Source organism: Barbatula barbatula (genome assembly GCF_947034865.1).
Source record: "Barbatula barbatula genome assembly, chromosome: 6".
NCBI classification, from domain to species: Eukaryota; Metazoa; Chordata; class Actinopteri; order Cypriniformes; family Nemacheilidae; genus Barbatula; species Barbatula barbatula.
The window spans coordinates 26377563-26403444 of NC_136765.1; the positions used below are offsets into that span (position 1 = coordinate 26377563).

Sequence of the window (25882 nt, forward strand, 5' to 3'; positions counted from 1 at the left end):
CCTCATTGAAGCTCCCGCTTATTGCAACTTTAACCTGCATGCAGACAAAAACATCCATTCAGGCAGCAGATGCGATCGAAGAAACGTTACATCTGCTTCATCGTCTCCCTTGCGATAAGTTTAGAGGACACATGAAAGAAGTTGTGTGCAAATAAAGTTCATTCTCATATATTTCTGGACTTCTGTTGAAATATGTTAAAGCTAATTTGACAGGCAAATGACGCCACTCCGCTTCTGCATTGTAAACTCTGACAAAACTATCGTACGAGTTTTAAACCAATGAAACGCGCACCTCAAATAAGTTCTAAATAATGCGGACCCATCGTATGTTGCTGTCTGATATGATGCTCTGCAGAAAAAACTTGTGAATTTGGGTGTAACAGGCATGACAATGCTGATCTATGAGAAAGACGACAGAGCTCAGGATGATAGAATAGCGGTGTGTGCTGCAACACACAGAGAAGCAGAAGAAAAGAAGAATGTCACTTAATAAAACGGCCTGTTTTTACAACAGAATGCATCTGCACTGATTTCTTTCACATCCAGAGACGACCTTTGCCTCCACTAGACTAGTCTTTGTGCCATTAAGGACGAGTAAATTGTCCATCTCACAGTTAAATGAAAATGTATGATGCTGTAAATCCTTTAAAATAGTCAAACAATCTATATTAATAATACACAGAAAAGTGTTTATGTGCAACCCTAACATGCATAATAGTGCTAATGTAATGTCTTCACGTAAAAGTGCTGTGACAATAAGGGTAGTTTCTATTTAAATAGCTCTGTTTACACATTCAGTATAAGGGGGTCCCTGCTCCATGCATCGCTCATCTAAGAGGTCCTTGCCCCGGAAAACGTTGAAGACTCCTGCTTTAAGTGTTTTTACTTCATGAAAGTGGCATGGATACATCTTTTTTGGCTTTATTATTTGTAATGTGTGGTGACTTTTGTTTTCAAAGCAATAAGGTACGAGAGGCTAGTGCTTTATTGTGAATAAATCACAGTTGTAGTGGTTGCAGGCAATCCGCTTTGCATCGCACAATATAGCACAGCCTCCCATACCTTATTACATAATCTTCACATCTAACTGATGTGCTCTGTGTTTTCCCTGTCTCTTTTTCTTTTCCTCCGCTCAGAGACTTATAGACAAATCTCGAGTAACCTGTGTCAAGTGGGTGCCAGGCTCAGAGAGTCTTTTTCTCGTCGCTCATTCCAGCGGAAACATGTACCTGTATAATGTGGAGCACACGTGCGGAACCACGGCTCCTCATTACCAGCTGCTCAAGCAGGGCGAGAACTACGCCGTCCACACGTGCAAGAGCAAGTCCACACGTAACCCTCTCCTCAAGTGGACGGTAGGGGAGGGGGCCTTGAACGAGTTTGCCTTTTCACCCGACGGGAAGTTCCTGGCCTGCGTGAGCCAGGACGGATTCCTGCGGGTCTTCAACTTTGACGCGGTGGAATTGCACGGGACCATGAAGAGCTACTTCGGGGGACTCCTTTGCGTGTGTTGGAGCCCGGATGGCAAGTACATCGTAGCGGGCGGTGAGGACGATCTGGTGACCGTGTGGTCGTTTACGGACTGTCGGGTGATCGCACGTGGACACGGACACAAGTCTTGGGTAAGCGTGGTAGCGTTTGACCACTACACCACTAGCGTGGAGGAGAGCGACCCCATGGAGTTCAGTGGCAGCGATGAGGACTTTCAGGATCAAATCAACTTTGGTCGTGACCGGGCCAACAGCACGCAGTCACGGCTCTCCAAGCGCAATTCCACAGACAGCCGGCCGGTGAGCGTGACGTACCGCTTTGGCTCTGTGGGGCAGGACACTCAGCTTTGCCTGTGGGACCTCACGGAGGATATACTGTTTCCTCACCTGCCCCTGTCCCGAACCAGAACGCATACCAATGTCATGAACACCTGCGGCGGCACCGGAGCCACCGCCACCACCTCCACCACCACGGCAACCAATCCCGGTGGGATCGCAGCAGGCGATTCCCTCCCTGCGCCACTGCCGCGCTCCAACAGCCTACCGCACTCAGCGGCCGGTGCCGGCAAGAGCGCTGTGACGGATATTCCCGTTGCCACGGGTGTCAGCAAGTTCGCCACGCTCTCGCTGCACGACCGCAAAGACCGGCACATGGACAAAGATCACAAGCGGAACCACAGCATGGGTCACATCAGCAGCAAGAGCAGCGATAAACTCAACCTGCTCACCAAAACCAAAACAGACCCGGCCAAAACGCTGGGCACGCAGCTCTGCCCGCGTATGGAGGACGTGCCCTTGCTTGAACCTCTCATCTGTAAAAAGATCGCACACGAGAGACTCACCGTTCTGATCTTTCTAGAAGACTGTATTGTCACTGCTTGTCAGGAGGGATTTATTTGCACGTGGGCGAGACCTGGCAAAGTGGTAAGTGCTGCTCTTCCGTCTGATGAGTTTGTCTGAAATCTCAAACAAAAGTCTCATTTATTGTTTGCGGTCTATGAAGAAAGCCAAGATATTACACGTCCTGGATGAACATTTAAAGAGTAATCAACCTAATTACAGCAGGTGAAGGATGTCGGCATCATTATTTTATTTTGACACCGAAATTTGTTGGATATGTGAGTAGAATTTGTTGACAATCCTGTTGCGTTATATGCCAACGGTTGCGCTTCACAAATGAGAAAAAGCACTTTTGGTTTGCAAGCCTGTAACGCATGTTAATATCCTTTTACATTCTGGTTCCTAATAAATCTGTTTGTATGGTACAGTCCCATAGATATGATAACCTCAGTGTGCTAATTCTAGAACTGTACCCATTTACAATGGTCAAAATCCAAATGGGGGTCACTGCATACAGCCGATTCTTTCTAATATCATTTAAAGAAGAACATCTCAATAACAAATTCAGTTGAAACTTGAAATGAACCTTTATTCATTTACAGAACAATATCTATTATCTTGATATTTGGGTCCAAAAAGTTTTTGTTGTTTATAAGAATAACACTGCTGATACATGTATGTGTAAAACTAATCCCACGTCGGTCTTTCTTAAGCTCCTCCAATTTGGATTCATTTAAAACAATCAGTGTTAGTGACGTCACAGGGGTGTCTAAATAAGATTGTTTTCTTTTCTTTTTTTGAGTGATCTATTCCATTAATGATATGGAGTATTACACGTCACGAGATTCATCTTTTCAGCCTTCTTTAGTACTCAATTGTTGTATGTGTAATGTTTGAACTGCTCAACCCACAAATTGTCTTTTTTCAGGGTTTATTGACATCGCAGAATCAAGCGAACTCACCCAGCGGAACCGTCGTATAGCTGCTAAGAGTCACATCACACCGCTCTTTTCTCTCGGTTCATTCTGTCGGCCCGTGAACGTTTGTGCATCGGTGGAATGGCAGCACCGTGTGGTCTGGTTTTATTTTCACTCTCAAACGAAGCTCACATGATTCTTCTGTATTGAAGCTTGACTTCATCAAGAGGGAAAAACCAGAGCCAACGCTTCCATCCCAAAATTCCTTTTAATCAGGTTTCATATGGATTAGATTCAAACCCCATCGTTGAAAACTTTGCACTGATTTTATTTTGGTTGTTTTGTAACTACTATAAAAAAGAAGTACATGTTTGGGAAAGCCTTGACGATGCTCTTGACTTTAATATCCTCTTGTCTTGAAATTGAAAGCTGGATGCTGCAATCATAGTTTTTTAAAGTTTGCACTTAATAGTTTAATATTAGAAGAGAATGGCTTTACCTTTGTGTGCGAGGACACACAGAGCGGTATATTGTGGAGAATTACGATTCAAACTTTGTATCTATTGAGCATTTATTTTAATATTGTTTCAGATAAAATCTGCTTTGTACTATATGTATTATATTGTAAATCTGTGATGAATGGGGCAAAATGCAAATGACCATTAGTGAAAGTTTTGTCATCATTTCAGAAAATAGTGCTATTTCTAAAGCGGAGATACATATATTAAAACAATCTTAAATATGCAGTTTTCCCCCTTTCTTTTTGTGTCCTGTATTTCTTGTTTATATTCTGTATATAAAATTCATCCAAATGTATTTTCATATAGCAGCTTTTAAGTATGAAAAAGATGAAACCTTCAGATTCTGCTAACAAAATGTGTGAAGCTCAGGAAGTTTAGCAAATGAAGAAAAATCTTACGAAAGAGATCCCAGAGTTCATGTTTGGCTTACGACAGCAAAGTCATTCTTTGTAGTACTAAGAGAAAAAGCTACTAGACAGTAAGACACTTGATTTAAAGTAGAAATCTATTAAAGGTTATAGTAACGTTCCCTTTTTTACGTGACTAGCAATCAATGTTAATGAAATGTATACTAACGGAATGGTGATGTGGACGTAGTCATATTTTTGTGATTAACATTTTACATTTCACATTTTGTTCTTCATTAAAAAAAAAACCTCCATGTGCGTTTTGTCTTCTGATTTGTTGTCGTTGTAGTGTGACACTTGTGTTGCTTGTGCCGCCTTCATATGATTTGAACATGAAACCTTTCTGAAAAGCTTTTTATATTTGATGATGGATCGTGCGTCTGTTTTATTTAGAGCTTTACAGTTTCATTTGACATTTACAGAATATTTGTATTGCGACAATCATTCAGGTCTGGTAGTATTTTCATAAGCTTTGCGCATCAGTATACTGTAGTAGCTTTCGGTTTCACAGGATCGTACTACTACAAAGCTAAAACATGGCATTAAGGCTATTATCTGAGTGGTTTGACAGTGGAGACACAACAGCACTGATGAGGAAAGCTTTTCATGGTCTATATAACATCAAAGAATCCACAAAATCTCTTAAACTATGAAGTGTGAAATAACAGCAGGAAGGGCTGCAGATACACACAGCACCTGCCGTCATTTACAGAGATTCGGTCATTTCGAGCGAAAGTGAAATTTAATGCAGAATGAACGTCTGTAGCTTTACATTCATTGACTGAGTTCATCTGAGATGAGGTAATGCACAGACATCAGAACTCAAATTCTGTATGTGGGATTCTTTGCATATGTCTGCCAGTAACCCCATGCAACTCTTGGCAGTTTAAGAACGTTCTGTGTATGTTAGCACGTGAAATGACATTAGTGAACAGACGTGACGTGATGTGAGCGCATACGCGGAGCAGCAAGGCCTTACAGAAATCAGCTGTTTCTTGCGTTCAGAGTCTAGTAGCCGTCCGGATTGTGTTCTAGCGATGGCAAGTAGTAGCTCTTGAAACACTGTGTCTCTTCCTTGGGCTTTTCAGATCAGGACAGAGAAAAGAAGAAACACCTTCGTCATTCATTTGTTATTCATAACACACCTGCACACATTATAGTGAAGCTGTTCTGGATTTCTCATACGATTACTTTGGTCAGACGCGAGTGGCACTTTTTGGCGATGGCGGGCAGAGAGCCGCGGTGTGAAATGGTCAGAGCAGGGAAAGTGGACACCGGATAGGGGATTTTTGGAGTCGGTACCACAACGTTGAGTTTAGGGAGCTCCAACGGAAAGTGGGAGGCCTTTCGTCTATTTAAAGGGTCGCCGGGCTGCCTGAGGTGCTGCAGAGAAAAAGTTCATCTGTAAAGTTTTTTTTAAAGGGATAATTCACCCAAAATGTATATTCACCCTCAAGTTAATGAATACAGATTTAAAACAACTTGAGGGTGAGTAGATCGTGACAGAAGTGTCATTTTAGTGTGAACTGTCCCTTTAAAGTGAAAAACACATTTATGTTTGTTTTCTAGGGTTAGGAATGTGTGATGGTGTCATTCAGCGAGCCGGTACCTGTCTTCTGCCCTGCCGTGTCATTCGCCACAGCTGATCGACAGATGCTGGCGTCCCGCTGGACTCTCCCTCCGTGGCTCCGATGACCTTCCGCAGCCGTGCTGCTTTTCTCTCTGCCGCTCTACAAGGGTCACGAGAAACACAGAGTTCAAGCTGCGATGCTTGTACTGATGTCAAATCCCCTCCAGACTCAAGTGGTGTTTGTTTCTTCTGTTATTTGCAGCTTACCGCAGTTCTCTGAAGCAGGTGTGCTGCAGTGCTGCGCGGGCGCTGATGCGTTCCTCCGGGTCATAGGTCAACATCAGGTGCAGCACAGACAGACTGGCCGGAGAACAGTGAGGAATGAGAGGAGTAATTCCGCAGCCTTTGCGAGGTGGAAAATCAAAGCGCATCGCACGTGATCTTTAAAAGACACAACAAAAAAGAACCTTAAGGTCTTTGCACATGCAGTCCAAAATGTCCGATGTTTTTTCCCGTATTTGGCGCCAGTTTGTACGGTGTCTTCTTGCCACAGATGTGGAAAAACGCGGAAAATGAATCTGAATATTTTTATGACGGACGAAAATATCGGCGGCAGTGTGTAAATGTGATTGACACAACGTGAGGTCGTATTTATTTTTTATTATTCATTTCGGACTCGATGTGCAATGGCCTTTCGAGTTCAAGGCCTCTCTTTACCTGGTGAAATGTGCTGAATTTCATATATTACGTCTCGTGATTGGAAACAGCGCTCTGGTGTTAGCGATCCGCTCACAAGTGTAAACAGAGTTGAAAATATTGGCGCACACACCGGATTAATGTCCGTGAAGCATTCCGGACAGGACTGACTTCTACTACTAGAAAAGCCCAACGTGCAGCTTCAAACAAACAGGGTCATTGCTGCATGTGTGAGAGAGTGACGTGATTTTCTTCTCACTGTTTGAACTTCTTCAGTAGGGTGCTGTCTGGTGAGCCCAGAACATCATGGATTTTGTTCACCTGATCCAACTCATTATGTCCAGGGAACAGAGGACTCAAGCTGTAAGACATTGAAATGATGGATCAGTGTACACCGACAAAACACACGCACACACAACACGTTTAATGCCCTCACGTGCCTGAGGATTTCAAAGAAGACGCATCCGGCACTCCACATGTCCATCTTCTCCGAGTAATGTCCATCTGTCAGCAAACATTCAGGCGCTCTGTACCAGCGGGTGGAGATGTATTCTGTGTGAGGAGGTTTGGAGTAGATGCTTCTGCACGAGCCGAAGTCTGCCAGCTTCAGCACATCGTTCTAGAAACCAAAGCCATCAGATATTCCAAATGACAATCTTTCATCATGAGTTCATTCGCGCGTGACTTTTATTGAAGGTTTTACTTGCTTTGATCAAGACGTTCTCTGGCTTCACATCTCTGTGAAATATTCCATGGCTGAAAAACAGATGCACAGAAATGAAGGCGTGCGTGGTGATCACGTCACACACGTGTATGGAGTTCAGGTCAGACTCACCTGTGCATGTGATCCAGAGATCTGCACAACTGATACATGTAAGTTTTGACTTTCCTCTCGGCCAAAGGATGCTGCCGCCCTGCAGGTGAACATGTGAGAATCATTTAGGTGCTATTCACACCCAACGTTGTGTTATGGTATGTTTGACTGTGACACTATACCTTTAATCAATTCATACATGTTCATTTCCATGAGTTCACATATCAATGACAGAGTTCCAGAGTCTTGATGGCTGTAAAACACGTGACTGTGACCATCTGTCAAATCTCAATAACACACTCCCGTTTGTACAGAGTTACTCACTAAATGAGTTCGTGAAGCTGAAGGATGTTGAGATGTGGACCGAGTCTCTTCATGGCTTGAACTTCTCTCAGACTGTGTGCCTGATCCACACTGACAACAATCCATAACATTAAAGAACACGTCATTATGATAGTTTACTGTAATTGCCATTGAAGATGTGTGCAGACGCGCACGCGCAAGGTCACGTCCAGTGTCGAATGACGTCACACCTGTCTATGGGCTGTTTCATGGTTTTACAGGCGTAATATTTCCCGTCCTTCAAACTCTGAACCTTCATGACCTCAGAGAAAGTTCCCTCTCCGATCTTCCTGATGACTCTATAATCTACACAAACAAACAAACAAACAAACAATAAACAACCACAGCAAGAACGACAACAAAATAAATCAACGAAGCGACTCACGGTTCATTCCTCAGACAATCACACCACGTGACATTCAAATATATTTCATTCTACCATCAATAATGTTTGATCAATAAATGAAACTGATCGGCGAACTTCAGCACGAGTCATGCGGCCAGCGGTCACCATGGCAACGGCGCGCGGCTGAACTCTGACCCCTCGCATCCTCCAGAGCTGATACTAATAACCGTGATATTAAAGGATTAATGTGAGGTCACCTCTGCTCGTCAGATGATTCGTGCGCTCCATCGATCATCTGGTCGTGTCGTGTGTTTTCAAACTGTCGCTTCTTTTCTGCACGTTCACGTCACGTCACGTCACGTCACGTTCTTCATTCGAAAGCGTTTAAAGTGTCGCATGTAAAAGCGAAAACATTCACCAGGTCATCTTGACAAATCTCCCGCTGTTGCATCACATCTAGAATTTATTATTTTTTTGTTATTATGCGTTTATTACATTCTGTAACGATGTCTTGTCAAGATTTGTTTGTATCGTTAATATTTGTTTTTATAATCGTCTAGCTGTTCTTATTCTATCGCGCTGTCCGCTTCTGTAAAAACACAAACGGGCTTCCGTACGCCAACAGACGCGCATGCGCAAAGTAAGCGCGCACACCGTCGTGTGTCAGATGTTGAGCTCAATAGAAACTTATAACAATAATTAATCATCAGTAATAATAATAATCAACAATGAAGAGCAGATTCAACACGGTGGACATCCGAGCCGTGATCGCAGAGATCAATGTCAGGTAAAAGTTAGGTTATGATCGCTAACGACCTTTGACCTGATGATTTTGTTGTCATCTTTATCTGCTGTTGTTGTGGATGAGCTCACGATGATTGTGTTGTGTACAGTTGTGTCGGGATGAGAGTCAACAACATCTATGACATCGACACTAAAACCTACCTGATCAAACTGCAGAAGTGAGACACACGCACACGCACGCACACACGCACACGCACGCACACGCACGCACACACGCACCCTCTCTCTCTGTGATGACTCTATGTGTGTTTCAGGCCGGGCACTAAAGCTGTCTTGTTGCTGGAGTCTGGCATTCGCCTTCACTCCACTGAGTTTGACTGGCCGAAGAATCTCATGCCGTCTGGATTTGCCATGAAAGTAAAACTTCAGTAAACATGAACACAACTCTTCTAGAAGACGCTCGCTCGCTGTTTTGATTTCTCTGAGGCTTGATGTGATTTTGTTTCTTAGTGTCGGAAGCATCTGAAGTCCAGACGTCTGGTGCACATCAAACAGCTCGGTGTGGACAGGATCCTGGACATTCAGTTTGGATCGGACGAGGCGGCGTATCATCTGATCCTGGAGCTGTATGATCGAGTAAGAGCTTCACATTTACAGCTCTATTCCTTTTGAGGAAACGTCCTGAACGGAAAAGCCAATCCGTGTTTTGTTCTCAGGGGAACATTGTTCTGACAGACCACGAGTTCACCATCTTAAATCTCCTTCGGTTCCGCACGGCAGAGGCTGAAGATGTGAAGATTGCGGTGAGGGAGAGATATCCAGTAGAGAAGGCCAGACCGCCGGAGCCGCTCATCAGTCTGGAGAGGTACACCCGTCACGTGTGTGTGTGTGTGTGATTTATTAGCCTCTGTATGACTGTTTAAAGTGCTATTTCTCATCCCAGACTCACTGACATCTTATCTAAATGTCAGAATGGAGAACAAGTGAAAAGAATTCTGAATCCTCACTTGAGTATGTTTTCATCTTTATTATTTATTGTTGATATCTGTTGTAGTGCTTTCTAAGAGCTGTCATCATGTGAAGATGTTGTGTGTTTGTGTAGCGTACGGCGGGACGCTCATTGAACACTGTCTCATGGCTGTTGGGCTGCCGGGCCTCATGAAAGTCGACGGCCAGTTTGATGTCACTCGAGGTAAAGATCATCTGGAGTTTTAACAGTGTGTCATTATTATTCAAAACAGAATTCAAAGATACTATATTGTCGATTACAGAAAGTCCACAAATCCTGGAAGCTTTGCAGATGGCTGAAGGTTTTATGGAAAGAACAGCAAACTTCATTGGAAAGGTGTGTGTTTGTGCGTAAGGAACAATGAAGAATATGTTGTCCTGTCTTGACACTGATAGTTTTTCTTTGTCCACTCTGAAGGGCTTCATCGTACAGAGAAGTGAGAAGAAGCGAAGTTTGTGTCCAGAGAAACCAGAGGAGGAGCTCCTCACGTATGACGATGTCTTATCGTGTTCCTCATGGAAAGTGATTCACGTTTCTCTTTCATGATAAACATTGGCTTTCTTTTCTTTCACAGATATGAAGAATTTCATCCATTTCTCTTTTGTCAGCATGAGAAAAGTCCATATGTTGAGTTGGACTCTTTTAACAAGGTTTGTCCTGCTCCTTCAGTTCTTCTGGACAGGTGATCTGGGTTTGCGTCTCTAAGTCCCAGACTCACTTAAATGTCTTGATCTAAAAAAACTTCAGTGCGGTTGGATCTGCAGATCTTAGATAAAACAAATAGATCAGTGCGATTGTTTTGTCTCAAGATGCACACAGTAATGTTTTTTTGTAAAGTATGTTTTTAAAAATGAGTCCTAGTCCTGCTTTAATCTAACCCTATCTGTCCGGGAAAAACCGCCTCGAATCTGTGTTTGTTTACAGGCGGTGGATGAGTTCTTCTCTAAAATGGAGGGTCAGAAGTTGGACATGAAAGCGCTTCAGCAGGAGAAACAAGCACTGAAGAAGCTGGAGAACGTCCGACGAGATCACGAGCAACGTCTGGAAGCTCTTCATCAGGCTCAGGTCAGTCGGATCTTCTCACTTTAGCACACATCTTGTTCTTTCAGTCTTTATATGTGTTGTGTTGTGTTGTAGGAGGTGGAGCGGTTGAAGGGCGAGCTGGTGGAGATGAATCTTCAGACGGTGGATCGAGCTCTACAGGTGGTACGCAGCGCTCTGGCCAATCAGGTTGACTGGGCTGAAATCGCTCTGATTGTTAAAGAAGCTCAGGTGGCCGGTGACCCTGTGGCCTGTGCCATCAAAGAACTCAAACTCCACAGCAATCACATCACCATGCTGCTCAAGTACGACAACCTGTTTGGCTTTTAAACCCTCGTAAGCATGTTGTCCAGGACTTCAAACCCATGTCCATTTCACTTCCAGGAATCCGTATGCCGGTTCCGACGGAGAGGCAGAGGATTTGGACGCACCATCGGCTGCGACGGGATCCGAGCCGCTGAAGGGAAAAAAGAATAAAAAGAAAGAGAAAGGGAAGATTGAGAAAAGCAGAGTGGCTCTAGTGGATGTGGATCTGAATCTCTCTGCTTATGCCAATGCAAAGAAGTGAGTTTGTTTTTCATAAACACGTCACATGTCGGCTGATTCCATGCATCATATCTCTTCTCCATCTGTTGGTTGTAACTGCTGCTGGTTTGGCATTTCAATTCAAAGAAATCCTTCGTCACATATATAAGGCATGTTAATTTCGCTCATCTTAAATAGAAAGCTTGTGTATAGACTGATATGTGTCTGATGTCTGGAGAGGTTTAATAAAAAATAAACAGCTGGCTCAATATAATGCCCTGAGGGTTTGACCTCCCTGTAGTGACATATGAACGTCTCCCCCAGATATTACGACAGCAAGAGAAGCGCAGCCAAGAAAGAGCAGAAGACTGTTGATGCGGCTCACAAGGTGATGTGACTTCAGACTTAAGGCTCAGAACGACAGTGTTTTCTGTTTGACTGAACCTTGTGTGTTTGTCTTGACCCAAAGGCCTTCAAATCGGCTGAGAAGAAGACCAAACAAACTCTTAAAGACGTGCAGACCGTCACCAGCATTCAGAAGGCCAGAAAGGTTTATTGGTAATTGCGAAGATTCTGTCGCCGTACAATAAAACGCTCGTTCTTCTTCTGATTCCACAAATTTGTTGGCAGGTTTGAGAAGTTTTTGTGGTTCATCAGCTCCGAGAACTTTCTGATCATTGCCGGACGAGACCAGCAGCAGAATGAGCTGATAGTCAAACGTTATCTGAGATCAGGTGTGACAGAAGCTTCTTCTGCTCTGATGATGCTGAAGCTGTCCGTGCTTCTCTTAACTGTGTGCGCACTGTTTTCTCAGGGGACGTTTACATTCACGCGGATCTGCACGGAGCCACGAGCTGTGTGATCAAGAACCCGTCTGGTGCTGAACATTTCCCATCATACACCTGTCACGAGTTCACGTTTTAGAGCATCAAACACACTGAAACCTTTGAAAGTATTTAGCAGACGCTCAGAAAAGCGTAAAGGCAATAATATGAGGAGTGCTCGACGGTGTTCTAGCATTTGCTAAAGACCCAAACAGGAGGAGATATTTTAAAGCTAAATAAAGTTAGCATGTTCCCTCCGAACATGTTCTGAGTGTTGTGAGAGAGACACGGTGAAGTGTTTTTTGTGCTCCTCAGTGGCTGAAGATACAGTATGAGTTTGGGGTTCTGGATGACGGTACATTTGCGTGTGCGCTCGCATGTGTCATTGTGCTCATGTTTTGATGTCTCAGGTGAGCCGGTTCCTCCTCGGACGTTAACTGAGGCGGGTACGATGGCTGTTTGCTACAGCGCAGCCTGGGACGCTAAAGTCATCACCAGCGCGTGGTGGGTCCATCACCATCAGGTAAAAATGAACCGTAATCACTTTATTAGCTGTCCATTTACTCAGAGCAGCTGGTCGTGTGTTGCAGCTCTGTTCTTCTCTTATTTGATTTACAGTAGATCAGTAGTTTTTAAAACACTCTAACTAACACGAGCAGAGTCACGTTTCATCCCATTCTGATGTTCAAGGTCTGATCTTAAGACATTACTGCAGTCACGGCTCCATCATGGGATAGAAATTTGCACTTCTTATGTTTTGATTTCCAGTGAGAGCTGACACTCGTCTTCGTGTTGTCTTCTCTACAGGTGTCCAAGACGGCGCCAACAGGAGAATATCTGACCACTGGAAGCTTCATGATCAGAGGTGAACTTTTGTCTGATGTGTGTTTATCCTTCACCAGATCTTCACAGAGTTTTATGTCATTCATCTACATGGATTAGGGTTATAGAAATATATCTTCTACATTTCTCAGGGAAGAAGAACTTTCTGCCCCCATCATATCTGATCATGGGTTTCGGCTTTCTGTTCAAGGTAAACACATTGTTGACATTACAATTCGGCCCAATTTATAGTTCTGCGTCGAACGCACACAACAGGTAAGGCATAGCCTACATGCTAGACGAGGCCGTGCACGGACAGGAACCCTCAGATGCGTAAGCATTCACGTTCACATCTCTTGGTCTTGATTTAGGTGGATGATGAGAGCGTTTTTAGACATCTTGGAGAGAGGAAGACAAGATCGCTGGAGGAGGACGAGTCCGATGTGAAGTCCACTGCAGATCTGCAGGAGGAGGGAGATGAACTATCAGGTGTGAACACAAACTCTCAACATTTCATTCATACGTCTAACACCAGACGCGGCGCAATGCAACGCCACAATAGAACGCATTACAGAACAAGCCCTGTGTAGACATGGTGTAAACGTGTTGGTTGTGCGTCAGGTGACGAGTGCTGTGAGGAGGAAGAGGAGGAGTCTGTAGGCAGGACGGCGGAAGAGGATGAAGATCATCGGAGAGATGACAGTGAAACAGCAGATGAAGAAACTTGCAGCGGAACGGAGGACAGAACCGATGAGGATCAGAGCGACGAGATTCAGTTTCCTGACACCAACATCTCACTGTCACACCTGCAGCCCAACAGGTGATTCAGAAAGAGATTGTGTTTAGTGTGGGTTATGCGCCGGGGTCAGAGGTTGTGTTTTGCTGATTTCGTGCTGATGACATCTCTCTCACTGCAGGAGTCTTCAAAGTGCTGCTTTCAAGCAGGATGTTCCACATCAGGTTTGTTACAGCCAATGAAAAGCTTTATTCAGCTTTGATTTATGACAGAAGACTTAATGTGAGATGTTTTCTTACAGGTGAACACAGAAACACGCTGCCATAAACACTTGACGGCCAAACAGAGGAGGTGAGGCGCTACAAACCTTGAGGAAAGCCTTTTAAAAGGTTCAACACTAACTGAATGTCTATCACTGACATTAGGGATATGAAGAAGAAGCAGAAACACGAGATCACAGAGGATTTGGAAGAAACCGACGTAAAACAGCTGGAAAGTGAAAACGTGGCTGCCGGCGCACAGACATGTAAGAGCGGAGCAGCGGTTCAGCCGCTGAAGAGAGGCCAAAAGGTTAGAGAACACCCACCTGTGTGTCACGCTGCAGTGTAACGTGTGAAATGAAGTAACACCTGTCATGACTCTTGTTTCTCAGAAAAAACTGAAGAAGATGAAGGACAAATATAAAGACCAAGACGAAGAGGATCGCGAGATGATGATGAAGTTATTGGGGGTCAGTACTGTTCTTCTTTGACTGTGTTCTGTCAGATGAACGATTTACTCACACCTGATGAAAACAGTCTGCAGGAACCGCCAAAGAGGAGAAACCCAAGAAGAACAAGAAAGGGAAAGTGAAGGAAGAGCTGCAGAGAAAATGTCCCCCGGAAGCTTCGGTGAAACCGAAAGTTGAAATCATCACGAGAAGTGAAGCAGCAGAAGATCCGTCTGAAGTCCACGATGAGAAAATCACGGTGACGTTACATGAATTGCAGTAAAACACTAACACTGGACACGGGTGGGTTGTGAATATAGTCACCGCAAGAGTTTGAGTCACACACACGTGCTTAAAGATCAAACGTATCTGCTCAAAGGGTTTAGTTGAAATGTTAACCGCAGCTATGCAGCATAAACACAGATCACATCTGATGGTCGACAAGTGTCTACGTTCACGGACGTTTCCTTGTAAATGGAAAAAAACGAATCCTCTTGTATTTTATCACTCTGCGTTCTGTTGCAACTCTATTATATACTATTGAGTGGTAATAATTTCTGGCAGAGAATCAAGTTCTACAGCACCTGTTTGGAGACGTCTGATTTATGTTGATCTATAACTGAAACTGTCTCTTTCTGTCGCAGGAGACGGATGATGTGGAGAATCCGGCAGCTGAGGTGAATGACAACATTCCCACGATGACACACATCTGCTGTTGTATTAGTTTGAATTAACACAATCAACATGCCTTACAGTACGAGAAGAGATTGTATTTTTGATCCAGTATCCTGTGATTTAATGATCAGGATCAGGACGGAGAGAATATTCTGGACTGGCTGACCAGCCTCCCGCACCCAGATGATGTGTTGATGTTCGCAGTGCCTGTATGCGCTCCCTACATGGCGCTTTCCAATTACAAGTATGTTTTCAAGATCTTTTTAGTTTGGTTGAATGAGCACAAACACACATTCATGTCTTATTGTTTTAATTCCAGGTACAAAGTGAAATTAACCCCTGGAAGTCAGAAAAAAGGGAAAGGTAAGCATTGTTTATGTGTCTAACTTCAGTGTGAGAGAGTTTAGCTTGTGGAATGAGAGATGTGATCTGTTTACCGCAGCTGCCCGCACCGCTGTGTCAAGCTTCATGAAAAGCAAAGACACCAGCACACGAGAAAAAGATTTGTTTCGGAGCGTGAAGGTATTTTTAGCTTCCTTTTTAATGTCAGTCTGATGACATTTCTGCTGTTAGTCTTTGGTGTAACTGTATACCATTGTTTCATAGGACACAGATCTGTCCAGAAATATTCCTGGTAAAGTGAAAGTTTCAGCTCCTAATCTTCTGGCAGCAAAGAAAGGGACATCCCAGAAATGATTTGACCTGTTTTGTGAAAGACTGAATATTTACAATAAACATGATGTTTTATAACCGAACACAAGGTGCTTCATGTTTCTATTGAAAAATAATCCTTTCATCACATTATGTGCATCACAAACTTCCCATTAAAGAAGCGTTGTTATCATTATTATGAGCTGAAGATCTTACAGGATTAAGGATAAAATGCATTTTACTCATATAACACATGTCGTCTATGTACAAGAGATGGTAATGAATGATTAATATAACCTAGAAATTGCTGAAATAGCTAAACCCCTTAAAACTGCGCATGTATTTATAGCAACAATAAATCCAGGTCGAGCTAATTTTAATCTATACGCTGTAATGTAACCACAAAAAAGTCAACAATAATACAGGAATATTAGCTAATGAATGTGGGTTCATAAATTGAAATAACATTTTTGTTATGACCAGATATCTTCTTTTGTAAATCTTTTTTTTTCTACATGAAATTCAGGCCCAAACATCACTGAAGTTTTTTTATATCTAGTTTCACCCTCAAACTATAAGATAAAATAAAGATTGTCATCATGTAAAGTGACAGAAAGGTTTTGTTCTTGTTTGATCTTCAAGCATCTCCAATGATTCTGTTTGAGCTGAAGAAGCAGATGTTTGGGTAAAACATCCCACATGTGCTTCGTCTGTTTTCTGTACTGGACAGCCGCATCTAAACACAACCTGAACATACACACAGCACAGTAAACACACACACCGTACTCACACAGGTGTATTGCTTTAGTGAAAACCTAACCTGGCCTCACCTGAGCAATGATTTGGGCAGCACGCTGAATATCAACAGATCATTGCTATGAGCCTGTAAACATGAAAACATTCATGAATTCCAACGAGAACCAGATTCATGTTTGGTGTAAATATAGATCTGACACAACTAGGATTTGAAGTTACTTACAGTTAAGACAAAAGGGCTTTATAAAATGTTAAAACCACAGATGAGAATGAATTTCTAACAAAAGGAACAAAATCTATTTGCTAGTTGATGAAATGATTCACTTTCAGGTTTCTTTCATTTCTGAGAGTAAAGTCTCACCGCTAGTCCATGAGAGAGATCATTGGCACAACCTCCAAACACAAATACTTCACCGTCATGACCCGAACACGCCGTGTGCCACAATCTGTAGAAAACACACGTAAAGCTCTTGGTCAATGGGACATTAAACACGTCACACATCACATCAGAACACAGACGCACCTGGGACGTCCCGCGTGCTCATGATTAAATGGTTTCCACTCATTTTTACTGACGCAGTAGATCCAAGCATCACCTGGAAAAACAAACACTCAAATGAAGCGCAGGCGTGTTTGCCTTGGCAGATAAACATCGCATTGCATGAGTCACTCACTCAACGTTTCTCTGTTGGTGGTGAAGCCACCGAACAGAAAGAGATGATCAGGTGACACTGGGGTCAGAGAGTGCCACGAGCGACCCGTCGGACCGTGTTGAGGAAAACATCTAAAGTCAAAAGGCAATTAAGCATACTGATTTCTCAAAATTTCAAATCACCTTTCAACTGCTATAAACACAGTCAACTCACATTTCACTCCATGTCCACGTGTCCATGCTGATGTAGTAGAAATCATTGAGACGATGATCCTGCAAAATATTGACACTTTTTAACACAGAATCACATTTGCACAACAGGGAAAACGAATCTTCGCGTTCCCAACTACACTATCTCTCACCATATAACGTCCTCCAAAGACGAAACCTCTGTTATCCAGCGTGGCACAGGCATGAGCAGCACGCGGGGACGGAGCATTTCCCTGTTCACACATACAGACAACAGTCAACATTGTTGTATCACAGCTGATGATGATGAAGATGGATGAATCGGTCAAAATGTTCCAACCTTTGTGATGCGTTGGCTCCACGTCAAAGTCTCGAGATCCAGGATGTGAATGTGATTGTTCCAACCTCTGCCCACATGATTTCCCTGAAAAACATTCATCATATGCTCATTATTCACTTTAATTGATTTTCAATTCAGCTTTACAGAAACAAAATCTATTCTCTGAAATGTAATGTGTAGAAACACACAGCGACTCACCATATATGGGTTCTCATCAAACTCAAAGGTTCCTCTGTGACCGGGTGGTGCGGCGTAGCCATAGCCACCGAAATACACCAGCCTGTGTGAACAAACGATAACAGCTAGAGCACAAGGAAAAAAGTAACTGGGCCTGTCATTTAAAGTGCGTTTGCAGCGTGTGAATGTTTTCAGGCAAATATCCTTATCATGCTGAACAACATTGTGATTGTTGTTTCCGATTTGATCTTCACCAAAACATGTTGCTGCGGATCTTCTGAGACAAGAGTGAATCTCTACAGAGACAGGGTGAGGTTGTCTCCTACAAAGATGATTCGCCGCGGTCTGTCCAAATGATCTACGGAAAGACTTTCTGCTAGATTCATAAACACGTACTTGTTTTTGTAAACCCAACAGCCCAGTTTGTCTTTACTCGTAGGCGCCAGGCCTTTTAAATCACTCATCTTTTCCCAGCAGAACGCACGGCTTCTCAGTGGAAGACGATATACCTACAGGACACCAAAGAGCAGAAGCAGTAAAAAGTCTGTTTTTGAAGTGAAGAATCCCACATGCTCAGAATGCACAGAACGCGCACGCACACACACGCACACACACACACACAGCAGTGGTTGAAAGAGCAATGAAAATGGATACTTAAAGTCACCATGAAATGAAAGTTGCGATTGACCTCTTTCGTTACGTATATATCCGAGTGTAAAGGGTTCTGGAATAACACTTAGGATTTCTCTGTTTGATTTCATTGTGACTTTAAGTACACGTGCTGTTCCATTACTGAAATTGTACTCCGTGATCGGGGGTCAGGCTCTAGGGCACCTCAGTTGTGGGTAATGAGAGCACTGTTCATTCACCCCCCCCCCGCCCCACAAACACTTCCTGTCGATACTGAGACTCAAACCCACATCTTTTAGGTTACAGGTCCAACTCTCCAACCTTGAGTTCAAACTGTAGTAGTACAGTAAGTTGTAACCTAACCCACATGAGAGATGAGTACCAGTTCCTACCGAATTAGTGTTTCCTCTGGCATGGTGACCTCCAAACAGATAGAGAACGCCATCCACACACGAGCCACAGCTGCCTGACATGGAGTCCGGTACATCACCATATGAACACTTCATTCTCCTGCACGTCAATCTCTTATTAGTGAAAATATTCAACAGTACAAACCCTTTTGTTCCACCCAAAGTGTCAATTTACCATATTGCCGTCTCCATGTTGTATATCCAGATTTCCTCCTTTGGCAGGTACAAGTCATCAGCTTCAGCATTCTAATAGAATGACAGCGAGAACATTTGAAACATGTTCAGATTTCACTGCAGGTGGTCATTAAATGAGTGTGACTGACCTTATAACCCCCCCACACAAACATACAGGTGCCATCAGTGACCGCCACGTGACCGCTGCGCTGCACTGGACGCCTACTGGACAACATCCTCTTCTCTTCGTCACCATCATCATCATCATCATCCAGCCATTGAATGTCTCTCACCTCATGTTCCCAGTCCAAACCCCTCTCATCATCACGATCCATGTTCTGCATGTTGTCTTCTTCCTACATTATTTGTTTACGTTCACGCGCACAGAGAGAAAGCGAGAGACGGGGAGGTTAACTCTATAAGTGAAAGCGCTTTATCAATAGCTACGTGTTGGTTGTATATTGCGTGTCGCATTAATAATCACTGGTAATAACCGGTTAGTGTGTCTGATCTTTAGTAATCAATCATGCGCTTGATCGCGTTGTTCCTTTGACTGATGCAACCCTCCCCTGTGTTCAATAATCGAGTCATGAAATCTAGTAAAGCCATTTTATTGTATAAAGCACTGACCGGAAACACCCGCTGGTAATATTACGTCGCCATATTTGTGAGGTCAGTGAGTTCTGCGCATGTGTAGTCGGTGTGTATAGAAGCGCGCGGAGCTATGATCGTTGTGTGCTAGTGTTACGCGACGTGAAACATCGTTAAAACGGACTTTTGTTAACGGATCATTTAGTTTAATCGACTTTTTACTTTTGCTCATTATATCTTATTAAGTTATGAAAGAGTTGGATTGTTAATCTCAGAGTTTAAGCAGGAGAAAGCTCACATCTAACGATACAGGTTCGGTCAATTGGGGATCGATGTGTTTTCATCATAACTGAAACCAGTAATGCGAAGCAGTTAAGAGTCAGAACCAGCGTCAGGATGAAGTTGCAGTGTGATGTGGAGGTTATTAATCGGATGTTGCCGACATTCGGAATGAAGAATAAAGGCAAATCGAGTCGAGCGGTTTTATCCATCGGGAAACACGTGGACAGTTTGTGTTTACTGATCTGCACAGCTAAAGACAGAAGCGGATCCAAGTACAAGGCAAGACCTTTCATCTCCTGTACCGACATGATCATGTAATGCTTCAGTGCGTTTCAATGCCCAAGATCATACTCGGTTCTTAAAGTACACATTCATGTTTTGTGTCCAGCTGAAGGAGAATATTGAAAAGTTCTTCACGTGGTTTGTTGAAGAGGGTAAAGCTACAGTTCGACTCAAGGAACCGGCTGTTGACATCTGTCTGAGTAAAGTAAGAATGAGATCTGACAAAGGTTATAAACTGAATGTGTGTTGTGTTCATCAGCTGATGTGTTTTTGACATGTATACCCCTATCTGCACTAATGTGACCTGATTCACAGATAACAGGAGACATATTCTGTGCAAATGTCTTATTTTTCTCCACTCAGTCTTTATTAATTGAGATGTAATTCGTTTGGTGCTGTATGTAGAGTTCTCGTGTTTTTCTTCTGCAGGCCGATATCAACGGCTTAAAAAACTTTCTCTCTGCTGCACGACTGGCACACCGGGGAAGCGACACGGACACCCTCGCTCTTTCCACCCTCACGCCGGCCCGGGCCAGAGACGTCGAGAAACCAAAGAAGAAGCTTACCATCTTGTCAAAGAAGGACTACCCACTCACGTCTAACTTTCCATATTCCCTGGAGCAGCTGCAGGTGTCCTACTGCAAGCTATCCAGGGTGGACATGCGCATGCTCTCACTCAAAGCTCTCCGCAGGTTAGATCTCAGCAACAATCACATCAAGACGTTGCCGTCCACCATCGGGGACCTGACCTTCCTCGCTGAATTAATTCTTCACAACAATCATCTGGAGAGTTTTAGTGATGCTTTGTGTGATTCCACTCTGCAGGCGTCTCTCCAGCATCTGGACCTGAGTCAGAACCAGCTGAAGGTTCTGCCCGCTCGCTTCTGCCAGCTGCGAGAACTGGTCAACCTCAAACTAGACGATAACAAACTGGTGCGACTTCCTTTTCATATTGGGCGGCTCACGAAGATGCGATACCTGACTGGTGCTCATAACCAGCTCAACGTGCTTCCCGGAGACTTCAGAAAGCTGAGTCTTGAAAACTTGGATCTGTTTGGTAACCCCTTCACTCAAGCAAATGCTTTGGAACACACCATCCATCTGACCTTTCCGCTGACGCTGCAGGAGCTGACGTTGCGCGCAGTGGTGGACCGCAGGTGAGGGCTGATGAAGCTACTCATTGACTCGCATATCAGTGACACGTTCCATTGAAGCAGATTTAAAAGCCATTTATGCTTGATTCACACATAGTTTGTTTGCTGGCCCTATACAGTACATATGCGCTGCGGAATCGGCATGCACTTGATGTGCTTGCACATGAACTGCGTTTGCCAATCTGTGGCTTAATATGTGCGCTATGGCTTTAAATCAGTCTGTGCTGTACAGCAAAAATAAACTTGACGATGCATAAAACGATCATTGCACGGCTGTACCGCATGAATAATCTAATCTGTTGACATGGGCTCGTAAAAAAAATGAGTATGTGTGGAACAGGCACTAATGTCATATAATGTTTTCACAAAAGTAATAATGATCATTTACATGTTTTTGTTGATTGCAGAATACCGTATGGACCTCACATCATTCCCTTCCACTTGTGTGGTGAGTTGGAGTTCTGCAAAGCATGCGACTGCGGGCGAGCGTGCGTGAGCGCCTACATACAGACAGCCGTCAGCATGAATCTGCATCTCGTGTCTCACACTGTTGTGTTAGTGGACAACATGGGCGGCACAGAAGCTCCGGTGCAGAGACATTTCTGCTCGCTCGCGTGTTACTGTGAGTTCATGGACAGCTGTGTGCAGCGCGGACTGAGATGATGACCACGGCCTCACTGTTTCTCATGTTGTGTGAGTTTGTGGCCACAGAAATCTTGCCTTGAGCAACAGCTCGTGTTTTTCAGTGTTTATTTTATTTGCTTTTTAAGTGGATGTTTAGGAGTTTGTGGTCATTCCTCCATCACAATAAATATTGTAAAACAAATAAAAGTTATTAAAACTAAATGCAGAGTCTTAAAGTTTGTGATAAACTTAGAAAAGTTTTAAAGTTAAGTTTATATGTATTTATCAATGAAGACACAATTTTCCTAAGATGTAATATCATTACATACATCGATTTAAACAAGTTTTTATGTTGGTTAAACAATTAAATTTAGTGGCTGAACTACTAAGAATGTTTAATAAACGATTATTGATCATTACATTTAGGCTACAGGAACTAATACAACCACAGGAACTAATAATACAATCACACTGCAGTACCCTAAACATGAAATTCTATCATCATTCAAGTTGTTTCAAACCTGAAAACATTTCTTTGTTCTGTTAAACACAAAACGTTATCCGGATGAATGTTAGTAACTCATTACTGGGACATCATTGACTAGCACAGCAGAATGTCAGTTGCTAACATTTTCCCAAATATCTGTCTTTGTGTTCAGCAGAACAAAACAATGCATGCATGACAGAATTTTCAAGCTTTGATGCATTGACCCTCATCAGTCCAAATCAAAACACAGAGAGTTCTGGAAACACAGAGCAGCTGAAGTCTGGTGGTCACAAATAATCATTTCTCCTCTGTCTGATTTGGCTTCTCTCCAAATTGCAAGATGTGATTTTGAATTATTGTCAACGTCTGCTGATTCCTTTGATTGGACCTGGATTTCCTTATTTAAGATGTCAGTCGTGTCATCCCCAGGATTCAGTGCAGTATTTGGCTCTTCTCTGGACTCTGTTTTTTGTGACACCGGTTTGGTTAAATCAGAAGAACTCCGAGGCTCATCTTCATGTGTTGGGAAGACGTTTGCCGTTTTATTTGCCATTGAATTCTGATATATTTTGTCAACGTAGCATGACATCAGTTGGTCGTCTGCAAATGCTGCTGTGGCCCCAAATGTTGTTTTCTGTGTTTGCTTTTTAACAAACTCTTCATCTGGTGTCACATGGGTGCCGATTTTTCTCACAGACGTCATCTACAGAAAAAAAGGATGTGTCTTCATCAAATTGAATAACCGACTGAATACTTGCCACTATGTAAATATAAATAAGGTAATGACTGACCTTATGTGGATTGATGTTCATGTTGGAAAGATTTTCTTCATCGTCTGGGATTACAAGATCTGTTGAATTCATGATGATACTGATGCTCGTATCATATGTGTTTGGTTTTATTTCATTAACACCAGAACTCTTTGATAAACACAGCGATTCTACTGCAACAGTTTTCTGCCCACATCCATCACTTGTGGATTGTGTTAAAATATCTGTGTGTTGGGTTTTGTGTGGTTTCTCTTTTTCTTTATCATCAGATTCTCTCTCTTCTTCATCTCCATCGTCACATGTCACTAGAGGTGATTCGGTGTTCTTCACTGGTAAAATAGGGAGAATTAATGTCAGCTGCTTTGTTGTTTTGTTGAATTTCGCTTCTCCTTTATCTTCATCCACAGGATAAGAGAGCGAAAGCTCCAGTTGATATGAAGGTTTTTGGGTCTCCAGGACGAGTCGTCTCTCCGTCACATTGACATCAACATCACGTGCTGAAGTGAGCAGCGGTAAATCCACGATGACCACGATGTCTTTGGGTCTCGCGCTGGACGTGGAATCTCGCGAGTATCTGTAATTTTGTAAATCAACAAGTGACCTGTATTTCAAGGTGTAATGCGGTTGAATGGGCTGTTTGGACAGCGAGGATGCTGTGTGATCAGTGGAGCTCACATCTGGATATGGAAACGGCAGGTTTTGCTCACTCTTCTTAATCTGCTCGTGTTTGAAGAATTCGAGTGTCGGCTTGCGGATCACCGCCGGATGTGGAACACCTTTGTACTTGCTCTTCAGAAGCTTTATTTTGCTGCTGTCCAGTTTCATTTGGAAAGAGTCTTCAATCCCTCTGATGGCTGTGCTGTTGATGAGTTTCATAAATCTCGCGTTTTTTCCCGCAATGTGAAGCGCATCCGGATGAAAAACCGCGTCATAAATCACGCACGCGTTTCCTTTGGCGTCTCTATCGGGTCATGCCGGGTGTCAGGCTGTAGGGTAAAGTCCAGTTCTGCCCCGCATTACCGCGTCTGTCTCGAGCCGCTTCACATGAAGGTTTATCGACGAGCGGATCGCAACACACATTAATAAAACATTTCCGCCAGCGCTGCTCGACTTTAACACGTGATGCGCTCGAGGGTGAATAAAGTGCACGCGCATGCCTCGATCTGCCTCGAGCTGTTTGATGTCTTCTTCGTATTGTCTCTTGTTGTCCGGGTTCGAGATCTCTGCGGCGTATTCACTCAACAACTGACGGAAAGTTTCGTCTTAAGAGCGTCACTCAATCGATGGACTTCATCGCGTGTCAAATTCAGCGCTTCCATTGTTATTCACTAAATACTAATATTCATATGTTGCGAGTTAAATGACTAATAAACGTCGAGTTATTCAGTACAGAGCTCTGCGACTGTTACCATAGAAACCGGATAAGACAACAGAGACAGACGTCACCTCGCTCTGCTCTGACGTCACCATTGACATTATTATAATAATGATAATCACGAAACAGAAGAAATGTGTTTATGAATAAGGAAGGAACGCCACTAGAACCGCTTAATGCTAAAAATGATTGAAATAAATATGTTTTCTTCACCTGTGACAAAACCAATATGGAACAGTTTATCTTAAGGAGAAACAAGAAGGTGTTGCATTATAATGCTATAATGTTGACTCTGACCTGAGATGATGAAGTTATATTCAAGATTTCCCTGTTTCACGCAACTGCATTTGTAACCCATATTTTTCGCTGGAACATTTATATCAGAGTGACTTTTGTTTAAATGAAGTCATGGTAAACAGTTTTTGTTTATTGAGTGATTTATTTATTCCACATGTTGTTGGTCTAAAGAAAGTTTCAGTTTTGGTGGTAAACAGCCAATCTGCCAAACAGTGGCATGGTTTGCAATGAAATCCTCAAATAATCTGTGTAAATACATTTTATTAATTGATTCTCATTAGAGACAACCATCACACAACGATTTGAATTTATTTCCAATTAAAACTAAACCTTTTAAGACTCAACTTAACCAAGAAGAATGACGTGTTCATTCTAGTGACATTACCGCCTCAGTAAGTATGTCTGAGTTTGGAAAACAAGCATATCTTTATAATGGCCCTACAATACAAATCATAAAATCATTGAACTGATGCAATATCAGATATTGAGACTTACTGTATCCACTAGAAGACTATAATCATGACTTCCTCCAAACACAATAACATCCGAATCTCAATATGCCAAAGCCTGAGTGAAAAAGACAATAGTTTTTAAGAAGAAAATGTGAACATCTTATTCTGTCAGAAATATGAGTCAGAAAGACGGATTCTAAGGCAAAATCTAGAAAAAAAGCAAATGATATTAGGAGATTTTTTTTTAAACAATTCTGGAAATTAATGTTATAGTTTTATTTTTCAATATCTAAGAATAACACATTTGTGGAAAAGGATATAAGAAAAAAGGGAAAGTCATTTTGATCTACACTCCATACCAGTTGGTGGCGGTAATACAGCAGTTAGGGGTTAGTCAAAAGAAGAAGAAGAAGAACTGGTGATTTCGCGGGAGCAGATGAAGATGGACGAACGCAGACTGAAGCAGAAAGTTAACGCGGCGTTTAAAATGCGCGGATTAATCCTGCGACCGTATGTCACTTTATATTCCTCGTGAATTATAAACTTGAGTTACACAGACAC

The 25882-nt window shown here is 42.9% G+C and overlaps 6 protein-coding genes across 13 annotated transcripts in view; 3 read left to right on the forward strand and 3 right to left on the reverse strand.

The window, feature by feature from the left end:
• wdr20a (WD repeat domain 20a) overlaps window positions 1-5877 on the forward strand; it is a gene marked incomplete at its 5' end in the record, with an annotated part of 9976 nt that extends 4099 nt beyond the window's left edge. The window contains 2 exons of one of the 3 annotated variants that reach the window (XM_079457976.1): window positions 1137-2414; window positions 5745-5877. In XM_079457976.1, the coding sequence (XP_079314102.1) occupies window positions 1137-2414; window positions 5745-5750 (1284 nt within the window). In that variant the 3' untranslated portion in view covers window positions 5751-5877. Of the gene's footprint in view, window positions 1-1136; window positions 2415-3258; window positions 4434-5744 lie in introns of those variants that run through there. The other 2 variants (XM_079457975.1, XM_079457977.1) reach the window with 2 other exon arrangements.
• Window positions 4358-8605, reverse strand: mok (MOK protein kinase). Of its 4 annotated transcripts, none has more exons than XM_079457983.1 (12): window positions 7983-8246; window positions 7789-7903; window positions 7580-7669; window positions 7438-7508; window positions 7277-7355; window positions 7149-7197; window positions 6882-7060; window positions 6701-6802; window positions 6013-6186; window positions 5785-5905; window positions 5367-5558; window positions 4358-5255 (listed from the first exon to the last, which is right to left on the reverse strand). In XM_079457983.1, exons 1-12 carry the CDS (start codon window positions 7987-7989, stop codon window positions 5184-5186), a joined length of 1251 nt encoding a protein of 416 aa, XP_079314109.1. In that variant the 5' UTR covers window positions 7990-8246; the 3' UTR covers window positions 4358-5183. The 4 variants fall into 4 exon arrangements, with proteins under 4 accessions (XP_079314109.1, XP_079314107.1, XP_079314106.1 ...); XM_079457981.1 differs by having other exon boundaries at window positions 4487-5255; window positions 8201-8605; XM_079457980.1 differs by having other exon boundaries at window positions 4539-5255; window positions 5361-5558; window positions 8201-8335.
• On the forward strand, window positions 8207-15788 carry nemf (nuclear export mediator factor). The gene is made up of 32 exons (XM_079457974.1): window positions 8207-8730; window positions 8837-8905; window positions 9002-9104; window positions 9198-9323; window positions 9404-9552; window positions 9631-9698; window positions 9790-9879; window positions 9959-10032; window positions 10114-10184; window positions 10271-10346; window positions 10621-10761; window positions 10834-11042; window positions 11122-11301; window positions 11587-11650; window positions 11732-11820; window positions 11893-11996; window positions 12077-12139; window positions 12497-12609; window positions 12894-12951; window positions 13061-13119; window positions 13280-13397; window positions 13530-13728; window positions 13826-13868; window positions 13946-13995; window positions 14070-14214; window positions 14297-14374; window positions 14442-14612; window positions 14998-15030; window positions 15160-15272; window positions 15348-15391; window positions 15471-15550; window positions 15635-15788. Exons 1-32 carry the CDS (start codon window positions 8672-8674, stop codon window positions 15722-15724), a joined length of 3129 nt encoding a protein of 1042 aa, XP_079314100.1. The 5' UTR covers window positions 8207-8671; the 3' UTR covers window positions 15725-15788.
• klhdc2 (kelch domain containing 2) lies at window positions 15324-19713 on the reverse strand. Of its 2 annotated transcripts, none has more exons than XM_079457978.1 (14): window positions 19638-19713; window positions 19157-19363; window positions 19009-19079; window positions 18816-18933; window positions 18190-18302; window positions 17815-17896; window positions 17617-17700; window positions 17450-17530; window positions 17302-17360; window positions 17110-17219; window positions 16959-17031; window positions 16797-16881; window positions 16510-16562; window positions 15324-16426 (listed from the first exon to the last, which is right to left on the reverse strand). In XM_079457978.1, exons 2-14 carry the CDS (start codon window positions 19349-19351, stop codon window positions 16252-16254), a joined length of 1299 nt encoding a protein of 432 aa, XP_079314104.1. In that variant the 5' UTR covers window positions 19352-19363; window positions 19638-19713; the 3' UTR covers window positions 15324-16251. The 2 variants fall into 2 exon arrangements, with proteins under 2 accessions (XP_079314104.1, XP_079314105.1); XM_079457979.1 differs by having other exon boundaries at window positions 19502-19685.
• lrr1 (leucine rich repeat protein 1) lies at window positions 19656-22360 on the forward strand. 2 transcript variants are annotated; one of them, XM_079457985.1, is made up of 5 exons: window positions 19697-19932; window positions 19982-20159; window positions 20269-20367; window positions 20592-21319; window positions 21724-22360. In XM_079457985.1, the coding sequence occupies exons 2-5, from the start codon at window positions 19995-19997 to the stop codon at window positions 21977-21979; spliced, it is 1248 nt and encodes a 415-aa protein (XP_079314111.1). In that variant the 5' UTR covers window positions 19697-19932; window positions 19982-19994; the 3' UTR covers window positions 21980-22360. The 2 variants fall into 2 exon arrangements, with proteins under 2 accessions (XP_079314110.1, XP_079314111.1); XM_079457984.1 differs by having other exon boundaries at window positions 19656-20159; window positions 21724-22327.
• On the reverse strand, window positions 22090-24442 carry dnaaf2 (dynein axonemal assembly factor 2; the record flags this gene model as incomplete). The annotated part of the gene is given in 4 exon segments (XM_079459394.1): window positions 22090-23130; window positions 23219-24166; window positions 24168-24292; window positions 24295-24442. Coding segments are annotated over 4 exon segments (1695 nt in total), but the record flags the coding sequence as incomplete, so codon positions are not given.
• Between the last annotated feature and the right edge of the window lie 1440 nt (window positions 24443-25882).